Below are 17,259 nucleotides of genomic sequence, written 5' to 3' on the forward strand. Positions count from 1 at the left end.
GAACTTGCCAGCCAATGTGAGAGGCTTTATTGCTCCAATCACATTGATGAAGCCAATGAGAAGAATAAACCCCTCTTCCACCAGTGTGCTTCAGAATTTAGACTGTGTGGAAATTAGTAGCAAAATGTCCTTTGTACAACTCAAGGGCAGAGCCATGGTAGGAGCTTCAGTCTTTTTCCATTTTCCCATAAAGATGATGCTTTTACCACTTGAGGCATAGTCTCTGAACACTGTGAGGCTTTTAGTATTGGAGTCTTAACAGTTGCAACTTATAATGATAAATTGTTTTGAAGAATGGTTCAGAAAATCAGCCCAGGAAAAATACTGGATAGAGTAGTTTGGGGAAAGTTTTATATATAAAAAAAAAAAAAATAAAACCAGCATATTTAGAAATTGAAAATATAACCATTTCAAGTAGGTTTATTTCTGTTAACCGTTTTGTGGTGGCCCTGATGGGAACAGAAGTCTGGAAGTAATCTGAAGTGTTAGGATTGCTAGTCTCCAAGAATCATATTGATCCAATGTTTCAGAGCTCAGTTGAACACAACGGATTATGTATTTTCCAGACAGTTGGTACTCTGCACTGTTAGCATCCTTTTTTTGTACTCTACCACATGTCATTGACAAAGGAGGATAATAAAGAGAATGAAATTGAACTTTTCTTCTTTGCAAGCTATTTATATATGTAATTTGGATTATATACAATAGTTGCATAATCCCAGTCAGTAGAAGGGATTGATACTGGTCCGTTATTTTTTAACATCTTCATATGTGATTTGGATGATGGGGAGGAGTGCAACCTCAGCAAGTTTGTGGATGTTACAAAACTGTGAGGAGCGTTTGATACACCAGATAGGTGTTCCCATTCAGAGGGACCTTGACAGGCTGGAGAAATGGGTCAACAGAAACTTCATGAAGTTCAATGATTAACTGAACCAAGAGAACAGAACTTATACAGTGTGACTTCCCTTTTCAAATCTTTAATTTTATGTATCATGATGCAGAAAGTTGAATTTTCTAACATTCTCACAAGGTTTTCAAATTTAATGTAGCCATGCATAGAAACAGGACTTCGGTATTTTAATGATTTCTTTCACTTGTAAAATTTTTATCTTTCTGATTGCTTGATTTTTCAGTGAATCATTTGATTTGGGTAAATGAAATATCAAACCAACTATTACAACTGCACTGTTACTTCTAATTACACATTCAAAGAGTTTGCTATTTTAGAAATTGGAAGACTTCTAGTTACCTCTTAATTTATTTTAGGTTCTGTCGTCTTTGGAATTGGGCCATTGGATCTCAGAGGAACCGTATGAGCTTTCATCCAGCTTCCCTGCAGCTCCTGTAAGTTTAATGGCCCTTTAAGCCTGTGACCTTTCTATTGTTTATCTGGGAAATGACTGGCCCTTTAAATAGGCTTTGTCAACAAGGCAGCGTACTAGAAAAAATATTTTTCTAAAGCAAATTACTGTAAGGTGTTATTTTCTCCTTTCTCCACTACTTTTTTAAATGCATGCAAAAACTTTTGGTTTGCATGGAAAATGCAAAAAATTGATTCACCAGTTAGCTTCTGAATAAACTAGCTTTTTTTTTAAAGTATAAACATCCTTTTATTTCTTTGTGGTGTATTTTATATCTGTGTTTGTATATAAGCTGGAGAGACACATTATCACCTAACAGAAAGAATATTCAGATCATGGATTCAGTATTTTCAGTCCAGAAATTACTTTGGCAAAGGAAAATTTATGTGGGCTTCTAAAACTACTATGTGGATAAAATGAAGCATTTTTCTTGCCTTTAGTGATCATTCCCAAGTACTGAATTGTGCATTTGTGTGAAAGTGTGTATGTAGGGGCATGGTGTGTCTGTGCCCTAGTGTATCTGCACTCCATGTGTTGTAATTGATTAAACAGTAATTTTATTTTGGTTTTAAAACAAGTAGAACTCCAGCAGGTTACTAGTCAATAATAGTTTTAATAGTTTTTCCAAAAAAGGTTTCACAATTTCTCTTACACATTGTAGCAGCTAGTTAAATATATTATCATCTGCTACTTGGTTCTCAAAGTTTCATATAAGCTTTGAGGAAAGAACATTTAAAGGGGTTTGAACTTTACTATAATATTAACTGTTAATTTTAACATTCTTTCTAAATCTGTATGTAAGTTTATGTGTTCAAGGTGAAGATTTTATTTCATGAGTATATGCTGTATGTTCTCAAAGTGTAGGAAAACTGTAGTAGTTATTCTGAAATAAGCCCAAAGAACCAAATCATCCACTGTAATGTAGTATTTTTTCTAAAAGGAGAAACTCATTTTTTTATATATAGCAAATACATTAAGAATGGTAAAAACGCGAAAAATAAGCAGCATGCTTTTTTCCCCTCTTTTCTGTTATTTGTACGAAAAAAGAACACAGTACTTCAGATTAAGCTGGTTTGAATTTTGTTTCTTCTTAGACTACTTTGTTTAATAACCAAGTGTACCATCAGTAACAACATACATAACATTCTTTGAAAGTCGTTCCTGCTGGGGTTGTAGATTCCGTTTACAGTCTTTATTCCTAAAGCAGAAATATGGAGGAGGAGGATGAGATTGAGAGATGGTGACAAGATAAAATTAAGGGACATTATGGTTGTGCTGAGAACCTAAATCACTTGTTTTGCCATGTGCTCCTCTTGCAGAGGAACGTAGTGTCCAAGGTGGTATTTCCATCACTTTTCCAATCATTCCCTGAGTCATTCTGGTTTCTTACTGTAACAGATACCATATTTTTAAAGATATAATAATTATTTGAGCATGAATTATGTTCATATTCCTTTCCTTGTGTATTTAGAGAAAATGGAAGTGCATTCCACTTTTAAATACTGTTTATTTGATTACAGGAGGGAATTAAAAGAAGGGACTATCTTGCTGTTACATTTTAATTGTTTGTGTCAGGTCCAAAGCAGTTGTTGCAGCCTTCTTTTTCCAGTAATGGCATTCCTTCTGAAACGTCCTCTCACTTCACTTTGATGGTTGCAGTTTAAGCCATGCAATCTCATTTAAAACGTCATTTAAAAGCATTCACTTTGAAATTCTACATTCCTGTTGATGAGTTACTCCATTTTCCCAAAAAATGAAAAAGTGTCATTAAACAATTGATCCATTCAATGTCTACACCACTATCTTTGATCACTTTCCCAGAATAGTCATCAAAAGGCCTTAAGCCTCATAAAGACTTTTTTTCAGCAAATCAAAACTAACCATGCAATATGTAACTATTCCTGTCATATAGTGTTTTCTTACTAAAATAATGAAAGGTAAAGTCAACCAAAACTTAGCACTATTTTCCTTTGCCAGGTTGAGCATTCATACTGTCCCAGATTCAATCATGGTTTTTAAGAAGCTTTTCTTGGTTTTGGTTTTGGGTTTTTTTAGACTATTGGGCTGGATATGCATACAATCTCAAATATTGGGGGTATTTTCTTTAGTTGCCTAATTAAATGCAATGAAACACTACAGTAATCTAGACTCAGAATTTCTATTAAATTTCATAGAATCACAAAGTATTTTAGATCAGAAGGGACCTCTGAAGGTTGTCTGGTTCAGTGCTGTGCTCCAAGGGATTCTCCGGTCCACCCTCATGGTCATAAATGAATAAATTAAAAAGAAAATGCATTTCCCCAATTCCAACTTGTGTTTGCTGCCTCTTGTTCCATTGCAGCGCACCGCCAAGAAGGTCTGTCTCCATCTTCTCTGTGTCCTCAGTCAGGTAGTTGTAGACAGCAGTAAGGTCTCCCCTTCCCCTTCCCTTCTCCAGGCCGAGAAAAGCCAGCTCTCTAGGCCTCTCTTGGTATGTCATGTGCTTCTTGGTTTGTCTAGCTTGTTTACTAGCTTGCTGGCCACCTGCTAGACTTGCTCTTTAAGACATTTCTTAGAAATTCATGAAAGCAATTTTTGAACTACTTTTTTTAGTTTGGGATAAGTATATCCTTACAAGTTTTTGAGGAGAAAGAATAAAATATTAAATAGTAATCTTTAAATACATTATTTTATGCTCTTCAGATGATGACTGTTAATTTACATTTGTTAGGTTTATTTAACATCAGATCATGAAGTAATATAAGAAGTATTTCTTGTCTCTGCTACCCTTTAGTAATGCTGACACATTTTCAGTGAAAAAGAGTAGTGGTGGGGTACTCTGACCAGCTTTAATGACTGTCTGTATAAAATGAAGAGTTTCTTCCATCTTTCTCAAAATCTTTTACTGTTTTTAAGATGGAATACCTTTAGTTAAGTAAGCCTCCAGAAACATTGTGTCTGGGGTTTTCGTTCTGATATGAGAGATGCTCTTGCCTTGTAACTAATTCAGTCATCCACTGAAATTAAAAGTTTACAAAAATATTACTTCAAGGCAAAGACTAAGCATGAGAATTAAAACCTAAAGTTAATTTGGGGAAAAATCTCCACAAAACTATTTTGTGTGATTTATGAAGAAATATCTTCTTAATGTGAACTTTAGTGTACAGTACACAATTTTAAAGCATACAGTACTTAAATTTAAAAAAAAGTAAACATCACCTAGTAGAGTAATTTACTCACATTGTTGCATACGTTAAGGGCCCACCTAGGGAGAAGTCCTAACCTTACTGAAAAAAGCCAACAGAATTAATTTAGATAAATTTCAGATTCTTTTTTTACTGTTTTTAACATGTAGTAATTTGCATCTTAAGTCATAAGCATGAATTTAATGGTATCAAAGAACCTGCATATGTTTTTCAGTTAGGTCATTTTTACAAAACTTATAGATGTACTACAGCACCAGGTGATAACAGATTGTCATAGACAACCGGACACCTGGTGGTAATGCCGTTGTCTCAGTTTATAAAATACAGATCAGTTATTTTACAGGTAAATAACAAGGAAAGAAAAAAAGTGCAATCTTCACAAAAATACAAAGAAATACACACTATATTGTAATTTGCAGGGATTTTTGTAACTTAAAGATCGTGACAGCAGTACGTACAAACTGAAAGAAATGGTGATTTTCGTACATGGTATTTCCCAAGAATAAATGCAAAGTACTTAAATGTTATTTGTCATCTGTTAAATAAAGTAATACAGGCTATTGGAAAAAAATCCCTGAATAAGTGTAAGAACTTGTTTAGGACACTATGAGGGGAAAGAACATATTCATTAACTACAGTATTGAGCTAATTACAGGACAGTAGTTTTTTATGTACACAGAAGGCAAACATGACACAGAGAGATAAATAGTTACTGGTTAAGTGTTTTATATTAGAGTAATGTTTAATGTTCAGTGATGAGGCAAAATGCGTATTTCTAAAACTATTTTAGGTATTTTTCACAGTTCCAGTTATTTACTAACACATACGTAACATAAATGATCAGTAAAACAGTCCTTAATGTGTCTTGACAGTTTCTTGGATGTTCTTTTTATTCAGTCATTTCACCAAATCACTATTATATCAATCAGGTTGATGCTTTAGACTTTGTGTCTGGTTGAATAATATGAGCTTTAGCTGATCAAGGCTACTGCAATTCAGGAATTGTACTGAACTGATCCCTTCAGAACACTAGCGTATTTTTCTGGACTTGAAAATGAGACAAGTTGCAGATGTGTGTTTATAAGCTCAGCAAATGAAGTCTTTGAAGACTATACAAATACATAATTCACATAATGCAAAAGCATTTAGAAATCTGCTGGTCGAATCATCATAGTCGTGGCTTTGAGAGAGTATCCGGAGCCTTTCCAATAGTACCACTTGATACCGTTGAACTTGTTGTTGTTTTGTCGTAATGGGTAATACATTCCGTTGAGGTTAGAAGGGCCACATGCATCAAACCACCATCCTGCAAGACAGAAAACAAAGAAAAACATCAGCAGAGGTGATTTTCAAAATAGTGTATGAGCACACTTCGTTGTCCTGAAATGAGAAAGAAATCTAAACCCAGTTTTTCATTCTTATAATTTGGAAGTGTCAGTATAAAATACTTCCCTCATACTCAGAAAAGAAACATATTTATGTATTAACTACATATTTTTGAAGCTTATTTAATACATTGTAGTTTGAGAAGGGAAGGTCTTCAATCAAGCTTAACTTATTGATATAAAATGTTATTGTTGACAGTCTGAGGGCAGAACTTGACTTGAGCTATAATGATACTGAGTTGTCTTTGGTTTTCATCTGCTCTTTGGTAAATTATTGTTCTTCACAGATCTGAGTTCCTTTCTTAATTCTTCTTAGAGTATTAATTCAGTTATCTGTTTCAGTTCTCTGTGCAGATCAGTTTGAAACCTCCGTGCTGAAACTTGGTAAGAAAGAAAAGGAGAAGAAAAGCAGCCCAAACTTATTTTGTATCCTTGTGGTCCTGACCTGTTAGTGGGTCATAAGGAAAATTTATTTTTATTAAGAAGATAATATTTTTCTACTTTTGTTACGGTGGTGATAATGTGTGTGTTCTGTTTTGCAGGGCAGTAATCCAATTATCCTTTTGGATAAACTGAAGCTGTTTGTCTTGCAACTTGTGCTATAGGGAAACAAACCATTGCTTAAGAGGTAACAGGAACAGAAGTCAAATTTACAAAGCAGTTGCCCACATTTCAGAATGTGGAATTCTAGACTAACAAATTACAGAATGGCTTGTGTGGTTCAAGGTAAAAATACCACCTAAAACTCCACTACTGAACAATCATGAGAAAACTACAGCTATCTCATATATGTGGTGTATTTTTGCCATTTCATAATAATATCGAAATATGGAATTAAATACTCATACCTTTCTGTGACATGTATGGTATACAACAGTTTTGGGGGGCTTTCTTCTCCTCAGTAGTTGGGGAAAGAATTTGTGCCTAAAGAATCAGGAGCCATTTCACTAACTAACTGAATCTCTACAAGGGTAGAGGGTTTTTTTGGGGGGAGTTAAGTGTTTTGACCTCTGAATGTTATTTCTTTCCTTGGAAGAAGACTCTGCTCTCTCTGATTAGATCCACAATTACAGGCTTATTGTACCCCAACTTCAGAGACTTTTTTCCTCCAGTTTTAACTTCTCATGTTTTACTTTAACTAACTTCTGTCAAATGTTAAAATATTTCATTTGGAGTCACTGTACTAGTGTTTCTATCTGTGAGTTTTGGACTTCTTCAATAGTCAAAATTTACCAAGTTGAAATTATAATTTATCTCCTAGACAATTTCAGTGCCAATAAAAATAGGAAGACGGAGAAACAAAAAAACATTCCTACCTCCTGTTAGCATTTGTGAACATTTGCAAATACATTTGTCATTGTCTGCATCCTTTGTGCTAAAATCATTTCCTGGTTGGCTTATACTACTTATTTTGCCCGCTGTCCCAGTAAGTCCTTTAAGGTAGATCCTGTAGAAAGTGAGGAATGGAAAAACAATTATTACATGGAAGTTAGTGGTAGTTGATCTGCAAAATAATAATGGAATCATTTGCAATAAATATCCTGTTCAAACAGTTAAGTTCTCTTCTGGCCAATGTACTGTTGTGAGCTGTTTTGCAGCATGGTGTTTTCATATGAGCAGAAATGGTGAGCGTAATATTCTAATGAATAGCCTCTACATTTGTAGAAATGACTGTTTTGTTCATGTCATATTAGAAGAAAAAAATTTCAAATACATCATGCATTTCTTAGTACTGTAAGTATATTGTGTGCAGTTATTTTTTTAATCAAGTTCAAAAGTTTAAACCAGAACTTTTTTGATTCCTATTTTGTTGTTAGCACAACATGGCAAGGTAGTGTTACAACTTTGCATCTACAAGACATAATAGCATGACCTGGATTACTAATTACCTACTAGTATCTGGTACTTTAGGAGTTGCTCATTATTTCCCTTTCCACTTTCCTAATTACTTCTCCTTTTCACACCCTCATAGATTTATTTTTGTTAAATCGTCGCAGGTATTTAAGTGTACTTCAATTTCCTGGCAAGATAAGCTTTCAGCGAGGCTGGTGTTGTTTGGATGGGCTTACACAGGTGCAGATGCAGTCTCAGTGGGGAGACGCACAGGGCACCAAACTGGAGAGGCAATTACACAGCTATTACTGTGTTACCCTGAATTGGAAGGACTTGAGCCCTCTGCTCCCACAGTCTCTCTTTGGTGATTTCATTTCTGTATCAAATAGTTCATCCTTCTCAGAAGCGTTCTGTTTGTTTAAGGAAGAGATCTGACTCTGTGTGGAGAAGTAATTTGTCCCCAGATCAGTCTTCCTCTTTCACGTAATCCTCTGCTTATGATAGATGCTGTCTTTGGTAGTTTAACAGATAATTTTAACCCATTTTATATGTTCTATTTGAAAATATTATTAATAAATGAATTTTTATTCATTTAGGTTTTAAAAGATCTGTTCGTTACAGATTTTCTCAAAAATCTCTTTCACAAAGTTAAATATTCTGTCTTTTCTTCAGATGATTTCAAAATTCTGTCAGCCAGTTTCTAACAAAAATGGTATTAAAGGTTCCAAATATAATGTGTGAGCCTAGGTTTGATTTTCAATTATCATTTGAAGTCTAATGTAAGCAGACTTTTGGTCTATTATGATTATTATTATTATTATTATTGTTATTGTTGTTGTTGCTATTATTATTATTATTAAATTTTTTAAAGTATGGCTTAGTATATCAGTTGGTGTGAGGCAGTGGATGTAAATTGTTCTGACTGGGTAACAGGAAAACCTTCTTCACCATGAGGACAGATAAGCAGTGGAACAGGTTGCACAGTCTCCACCTTTGGAAGGTTATCAAGACCCAGCCAGATAAAGCCTTGAGCATCCCGGTCTGACCTCAGACCTTTGAAATCAGGAATTTTGACTCAAAGTCCATTCTTATCTCAATTTTTCTATGAATCTATGAAATTTGAGTTTTATGGCCCAACTCGTAATCCTTCCAGCATTAAGAATATATTGTCATTTTTAATGCAATGGAAGACGCTCTTAATTGATACTTTGCAAGGTTTTTTCTTTTTTATAATATAATTATTAATGTAAATATATTTAAACCACTGCATTTTATGATGCATTCCATGTTTGGTTGCATATTAAAGTATGTATTTGCAGTCAATCATCTTAGTTTTCAGTAATTAATTTTTAATACTTTAAATGAACAAAGGTAATGAGCCGTTTTGCAAAGGTTGCCTTATAAGTATTTTAAAGCATTACTTACAAAATTCTCTGCTGTAGATTCTAACTGTTTCCAGATGAAAAAATATTTGCTTTGGAGTTCAGACAACTGTATACTGCTAAGGCAGTAAGATCTAATGGGAGAGATGCTGATAGTTTTGGATTGCTTTGCATATAAGACCTGAGTTGAAATAACAGCATCAGTTCTCTCAGGTGTCAGACTGACTTGTTTACAACAAATAGTTGCTAGAAAACTTGGAAAAATTCATCTAAATTTAGACAATTTTTCTGTCCAGTCACCTGAAGCTCCGTGAATCTTTAAGACTCTTAGATAAAAATTTCATGGGCCATGTAGTAGGAAAGTATCTGTTATACACTGCAGAGTCTCTAGTTTCTTCTATAATCAACAATATCTATCTACTGCATTTACAGAGAGCCTGGAGACTATAGTATGAACTGCCTGTATATTTCACGCAGCTGATACTATTTCAAAATGTGTGATACTATACTATTTAAAATGTATAATACTATGATATTTATTTATATATAAAGTACTTATTTAAAATATATATTATTTCCTATTTAAACCACATATGTAAGAAGAAATTGAGAAGCTTTACATTTTACAGAATGATGGGAGCGTAAGTAATAGGTTCATTAAAATCTTGTGTTTAAATTTACAAGTTTGACAGTGTGTGAGACTGGACATCTGCTCTTAACTTCATTTTCACAGGTAGTGGGTCACAAGCCAGTGGGTCACAGAAAGTGGCAGCATTACCTCAGTGTGCTCTTCATGACATCAGACCAGCTCATACTAGCCACTGACTTAAGGGGAATCTCCTTGTAGTATTATTCTTAGTCATCTACCTTCCGGAAATCTATTTCTTGCATGGAATCAAGATGTGGTAGCAATTGCAGACAGGTTGATGTTGTCTGAAGACTGTGCACTGCCAGCTGCTGTACTGGCACCTATCCTATACCATACCATCTCTTCATCTTTGCACATCTTGTGTGTTACATTCACCATATGCACTAGTAAACTACACGTTTTCTCCCTTGCAAAAAAAAATTGTTTCAGGCAATAGGTGAAAAATGGAGCAACTGTTATGAGTGAACTGAAAAACCATCATCATTTTATGAAATGAGATCATGCATGTACACAATCTAGAATGCTTATTATCAGATTTTTTTATTCAGATCTGATTTTTCTGCTTACCTGTATTTTAGTTCTTCACTTGCTAGAGAGAAGTGATCATACAATGAATATGCCTCACTTCCTTCCCAGTCTTTCAGGTGTATTTTAAGAACGTAACGCTTCTGATTAGTCAGTTGAGAAACGAACTCATTTCCCAGCCAGTACTCCCCAGCAGGATCACCAAATCCCTGTAATTCAAGTTGTTTATTTAAATAGCTTTGCTTTGTTTTTTGAAGTGATTACTTTATCAGTTTTTAAGTTTAAAAGTTTTCAGTCTGTCAACTAAAATTTTACTGTGTCTGTTAGGGTTATTGATCTGTGATATTTCAAGAAGTTAATTTCAGCAAAGGCAAACTCGGGAATCTGAAATGTGAATCAACATTACTCAGTAGATTTGGAGCAGCTTCTACTGTTGCCACTAGAAACACAAATATAAATAACTGAAAAAATGTGGACGTATCACAGAACAGTTGATTAAAGAGATATGAAGCTTCTCTTTAAAAGCAAACATCACACTTTGCAAGTCTGCTTAGGCAAACAATTATACTACTCTGACGCTTTCTAAATGAACATCTAAGGACAAAGCCAACTTTTAAAACCTGCTTACATTCTAAGTATGATATTAATGTTACTTTACTATATTAGATTTCAGACAATAATGACTAATAATAAGACTTCAAAACAAAAGACATTGTTTACCATCTTGTACTCTTTCCATGTCCGGTGAAAGTCCACACTGCCATCTTCACGTCTCTGAATGACTGTCCAACCTCCCCCACCAGTTTCCATGTCACAGTAGGCCTACCAGAGTAAGCATGTTAACAGTGTAAGTGCATGTAGTCATGCCAAAAAAAAAAAAAAGACATATCATGTATTCTGCATAGTTCTACATAGTGGCAAGTTTTAAAGTGTACAAATGCAAAATGTGTATTAACCTAAAAACGCTTTTTTCATAGCTTTCATACAAAGCAGCTGTGACTGTCCACACATAAATGTGATTCCTCAGTATATATCATGCTTAACAGAATACAAATGTTGCCTTAAAAACAGCTGATTGCTGGTGTTAAAGGAAGAAAAAAGAAATCATTGTAGCTTGTGATTCTGTACTTCCCTCTTGCACTGATATTTTTGTGACTTTCCTGATGACAAATTTCTCCTTAAAGATGTTTTCACTTCTCCATCTTTTTTGTGAGAGATTAATTCAAATTGCCCATGGCTTGTCAGAGTATACATACTGTTAAATTCAGGCAGTGAGCAAAGTGAAACGTTTTTATTTCCACTGTCATTGTTCAATGTCTTTGCAGATGGTCTGACCCCAAAACTAAATCTAAGTGTAGAAAAATTATTATCTGAAAGTTAAATCTTGAAGCCATGTTATTATACAGACCACAATGAATAAATATCTTACATTCTAGAACAAAAAAGTAAGAACTGTAAGACATTTCCAAATATTCACACACCATCTTTAATTTTACCATGTTATTGCTTAACATTTGAAAGGATTGACACATAACAGGCAGTTCACTGAACTGTTTTAGAATGCCAATAAATGCACAGTAAAATTCAAGTTTATAGGTGACTTGTTCAGTCAGTCTCCTTCTAGATTAAAATAGAAAGTGACTGAGTTACACAGAATTCTGGCGCATGTGCACTGCAGTGTCAGAGACAAAAGGTATTACTGAAGGTGCCAATATACTGGGGAGATACTGATGCAAAAAAATCTTTTGAAAATTTAGAGGTAATTTTGGATTCATGTTTGGGAGAAATAGGGGATACATTAAGAAGAAAATCTGGTGAATATATGAATATTTAGGACCATTTCTCTTGAGAAAGAATTTTAAATTGTTGCATCTAATTCTGGTTTTCTGAAACTAGCAGAACTTAAAAGTAGATGTGTGAAGTCAGTGGAGTTAAGCTGGTGTAGAACAGCATAATGAAAGTCAAACTGAAATCAGTATCTATTTAAATCACATGTTATTACCAGTATTTAAGGAAAATCTTAAATTTCTTGTACAAGTATTTCTGTTAGGAGAGTTCACAGTTAGTGCTCTAGGCAGTCTCATTTGGAAGTTTAGTATTTTTGTTTGCCACTTTCTGCCAAGATACTGAAACTCGTGAGTCTTCATAATTGTTTCACATCTTTGAAAAGTTTTGAAATTATAGTTTCAGTACTAAACTACTTCATTTCTAGTCTATATTCGAGAGCTTTCATCAATTAAGTGAAGTTGTACCTTCCCATTTATAGTAGTGGAGCCAAGATTTGGCTTCTTACACTTTGATAGGATATTAATTACAAAGAAATAAAAATCCCACCACCTAGACCCGAGCATTTCATTATGAATCTGCATGTTTCCTTCTTTGTTTAAAAAAGTCTCTCAGTGGTCTTCCTTCTCACCTAACTTATTACTGCTGCTTGTCACGGTGTGCCTATAAATGCCCCAAATCATGACTGAATGACACTGAAGCTGTGTATCTGTTTCATCCTCTTCTATGGAAGGCTGTCTAATCGGTGTTAGCAGTTAGCAGATTTGAGTTCTTTGAACTGTTAAACATCCTGGAAATTCACTGAAAAAGCATTACTTCAGAGAAGCCAGATTTTCCTTCTGTCTTGTGGCAGTGTTTTGTCTGTCATCTTAGGAAGTAAAAGTGTGTTCCTTACCAAGTTGTCAATATAGCTGGCTCTTTTAGGGTATTATGTATTACATGTATGTTCTACACACACGTTTATATAAAGCAAAGAGTATTTACAGTGCAAGCAGTAGCATACATACTGTTCAAAGGCATCAGACCTCAAGGGAACAAAAGCCTTTAGAGCTGCAAATAGTAGTGTTTCAATAGGCTGTAACACATTGGAAATCCAAAGCAGATACTGTATTTTAAGTTTCTATCTAGACTCTTTGTTCAACATCTGAGGTTCACGAGATGCTGGATTTTTAGGAAAACTGGAGATTTTTAGGAAAGATAAGAGAAATAAGGGAAAAGAGTTGGATTAGGGATTACTTGTTAAAAGTATGTCAACGTGAATGGAATTTAACTGAAAGCAGCAACTTTAATTTGTACTGATGTATGCAATTCCTTGTATCTCAAAGCCTGTTTTTTGTTTGTTTTTACTAGCCTGGGTATTTAATGACTGCAAAAATTCAGTAATATTATATAAATTAAATCTAGTAAAAATTAAAATTGCCTTGAAAAGGAAAGGCTGAAGATAAGGTATTATAAAATATGATAAATCTCTTTTAGAAAGCTAACTCATGTAACATGTAATGCCTGTGTGAAAACTTATTTCCACAGGAGGCTATGAAGAGGGACACTGGGCATCGGCTAAAGCAGACACAGATACTTTTATTGAGCTTCGATATGACTCAAAATGCTGATTTAACAGCAGTCAAAAAATCATTGGTTGTAGAGAAGGTTGTTGACTCTGTAGTTTCACCCCACTGAAAGGACAGTATAAGCAGCCAGACTGAGAACAGAACTCTTTCACTCTTCCCTGAAACATGTAGTTTTTAACTACTTACAGAAGGAGGCTGGGTATGAATTTACATGGGCCATTGGTCCAGTCTGATACTGCTATTGTAAATGTCAACTGATGGTTTTGAATGCTACATGCAATTTCCTTGATGCCTGCCACCTAAACTTCTATTCACCTGGAATTAGTACTCTGAAGACATAAATGCCTTAAAATAACACTTCATTCAGTTCTAGTGAGATTAAAATATTCTCAAACAGTAATGACTGAATGTTTTACATAAAATATTCCTGTTACAGACAGTATCCATTAAGACAACTAGCTTTACAGACACTGTTAGACTCTTCAGGATAAATACTGGTGTACTTCAAATTTCTTCCAAAAGCCAGAAGCAGTTTCAGCAGAACTGAAACACATAATGAAAAATTAAAGAAGTAAGTCCATAAAAACTGCATGTAGATTTTTCTTACCAGTAACAATTTTATTAACTTTATGTAAATTTGGGGTCATAATTTTTCCATACCAAAAAATCTCATGTCAGTCATCTGTAAGTGCTTCTAAAAGATGCCAGTTTTATGGCCTTGAATAAAGGGAAAATCCTTTTCTTTCTTGAGTAGGAAGTGTCACACAGGCAAAGGGAATGTACTGGTTACATCACCTCCTTCTAGTATTACAGTAACTATTAAAAGCTGAGAAGATGATTGCTGTTTTAGATTTCAGTTTGTGGTTTCTTAACTGCTGTATAACATGGTTGCACACTTGCTCCCTTGAACTAGCTATAAAGTGAAAATTCTTTGTACCATCTATTAAGTAAGCATCATACAGGGAAATGTTTTGCTTTCAGCCTTGACTGGCAACCCAGAGCCCTGTCTTTCAAGCCCTCACATAGGCAGCTTTGCTTACAAAACCATTGCTTTGTTTTCCTGATCATATCCCTAGAAATCAAATCCCTGACTAAAGATGAAAATACTTACTGTAAAACTTGGAACTTCAAATTTACATACACACTTGTTTGGCAAAAAAATGAAGCCAATGAAGAGAAATGGTAGTAAAGATTGCAGAAAGAAAATTAATGAAATAAGTTGGATCTATTTTTATTACTTTTTACTATGAATACCTAAGTGAATGATGTATATTCATAAGTAATTTTAAGGATGGAGATAGGCTATCCAGTAAAAGGAAGACTGAGGAAAGGATTTGCCTAGTTTAAAGTAAACACAATAAATTGCTGTATCAGTCTGCAGAGGGAACAATTTCTTCATGATGTATGTGAAAGATGAAGGGAAAGGAAGCATTTATTTGGATTATAACTTCTTTTTTAAAAAAAATCTTCATTCTCCAGTAAAATGATATGTGTATGAGGCTTTCTCTAACACTCGTTACTAGAAGAGAACTCTTCTGACCTTTCAGCCTAGCCTAGGTTTTATATTCAAAAGGAAGAAATGTAACCTTTCGTAAAACTAGTAAAAACAGATACCAAGATTAGGCAGGCAGCAGGAGTCTTCAAGCAGATGCCAAAAAGAATAAAGAGTTTAGCCTCTCAAATTACAACAAATTGGCAGGGGGAATATTTGATTTATCTTATTAACTGTTTCAGTACTTAAAAGTTCTAGCAGCTGTAGCGCTGGGAGAGGTAAGATCAGCTGTTTGTGCTTTTCACCTTCAGCTAAAGAGCAGTGCTGTATTTTTGAAAATGCTGTAATATATGTGTAACCAGAAGTAGTCCCCTTTCCAAAGATGATAAGCATGTAAACTGTGAGAAGTCAACTGGATGCCTTCACTGTCTAGGAAGCTGACTTTCAGAGAAAGTAGGTTTTCTTCCTTTTTAATTGTACATTAGGAGATTTTGGGTGTAAGTGTTTTCAGACCTACTTTCTGAGGTAAGGCTCTGGCTGGGTCATCAGGATGAAGATCCACTACAGTTTTAATGCTTATAAAGCAAGTGCAGTTGCCACATCTGCGCAGTGTCCCTTTGCATCACTTTTGGCTGTTGTCTGAACACTTTTGAGTCATGATGCTCAATGATGTTCTATTCTGCTTTCTCTAACTCCTAGAGATGTGACTAGGTAAGAGCTGCAGTCTTAGTTTCCTTGTTCTGGAAAAAATAACTGCATGCATAGTTTATAATGTAATTTAACTTAGTAACAGTTCCCTGTGAAAAAGATGGATGATGGCACTTCTAAAATTATGAAAAAACAATCCCATCTGACCTCTTACTGTATCAGAGAAGCTACACATACATCTTTTTTAATGCTTGTGGTTGGAAACAACTTGTGTATGTGTATTTCAGATGTAAGGTCCATGGCATGGGCTCCTTTTGAAAAGGCTAGTTAGTTGTCTGGATGATCATTTTTTAGGAGTTACGCAAAACCATTTTGTTGGTAAATTCATACTTGCCCAAATCACCTTCTGCTAGGAAGTTCTGGTTAAAAAGGCCTTGGCTTGGAATATGTGTCAGTTCTAGGATGAAAATTCAGCTCAACAGAGGTCAAAATGGGGAACATCTCAGCCACTGCTTCAATAGGTGTGGTAAACCATTGAGCTAATACATAAGGATCATCCAGACTCAACTATTCTGCCTGGTTAAGACCAGGAGGTTAACTGGTTCAGGTGACTGCCGTAAACATGAAGCTACTAGCTTTCCATGACCTTGCCTCTCCCATTTTTCCTTGTGTCAGCAGACTTCTGCTGTTTTTCCTCCGTGTTTTTAAAAGAACTTAGCTTTTGTCCTGGTGCAGAACAGGAAAGCTTGAAAGCTTGAAAATATTAATGTAATGAAATAATTGTTTTCCTCTCAGCTCTTGTATGCAGTTCTATAGTTTTGGATTATAACGGGAGACAAATTAGTAAAGTGGGATCAGTTACAGATTACACAGAAGTTGTTTATAAGCCTGTTGGGAGGTCAGAAGGTGTTACAAGAGGAAAAGATGAAAACATAAACAGCAGTGCAGCACTTTTGGCAAATAAAAAAGGTCATTCTGTTTCCTGGTCTGAGTGGCCATCCACATCATAAACAGTTGAAAATGGTGTAACGTGTTGATTATCCCTAAACGTTCACTTCCCTTGACAACTCTTCTTCTGCATTTGTATTTATATAAAGAAAATACGCTTCAGAATAAAATTTTTTAGTCTCTTATTCTTCATGTCATATAGTAAGTAAAACTTTGGCTGTCTCTTTCAGTGTCTTTTTCACTCTCTCTGAAGTGGGCAGATTAAGATTAAAACATAATATTATTATATTCATTACTAATTTAATTGTATTATTACATTTTAACTACTTTTTTTAACCTAGTCAATTACCACAATGGGTATTTTTGTTAAGTGTTTTAAGCCTCCATGTTCAGACCTAAAGCATTTAATAATTTATAGTCTAGGAAATTTGTGATTGTACTTTTATTTCAAGGACAGAATATTTTAGTGGGTTTTAATTTTGTAGAAATGTGCAT

At 34.7% G+C, this 17,259-nt stretch overlaps 2 protein-coding genes across 4 annotated transcripts in view; one reads left to right on the top strand and one right to left on the bottom strand.

The window, feature by feature from the left end:
* Positions 1-17,259, top strand: part of MCPH1 (microcephalin 1) — a 135,482-nt gene that overhangs the window by 49,262 nt on the left and 68,961 nt on the right. For both annotated transcript variants that reach the window (XM_055810353.1, XM_055810354.1), the window contains one exon: positions 1,270-1,347. In XM_055810353.1, the coding sequence (XP_055666328.1) occupies positions 1,270-1,347 (78 nt within the window). The remainder of the gene's footprint in view (positions 1-1,269; positions 1,348-17,259) is intronic.
* ANGPT2 (angiopoietin 2) overlaps positions 1,958-17,259 on the bottom strand; it is a 46,502-nt gene continuing 31,200 nt past the window's right edge. For both annotated transcript variants that reach the window (XM_027787804.2, XM_005238132.3), the window contains 4 exons: positions 11,044-11,145; positions 10,366-10,532; positions 7,251-7,381; positions 1,958-5,855 (listed from right to left, as the gene is read on the bottom strand). In XM_027787804.2, the coding sequence (XP_027643605.1) occupies positions 5,695-5,855; positions 7,251-7,381; positions 10,366-10,532; positions 11,044-11,145 (561 nt within the window). In that variant the 3' untranslated portion in view covers positions 1,958-5,694. The remainder of the gene's footprint in view (positions 5,856-7,250; positions 7,382-10,365; positions 10,533-11,043; positions 11,146-17,259) is intronic.

This window comes from Falco peregrinus, chromosome 7 (genome assembly GCF_023634155.1).
Source record: "Falco peregrinus isolate bFalPer1 chromosome 7, bFalPer1.pri, whole genome shotgun sequence".
In the NCBI taxonomy this organism is placed as follows: domain Eukaryota; kingdom Metazoa; phylum Chordata; class Aves; order Falconiformes; family Falconidae; genus Falco; species Falco peregrinus.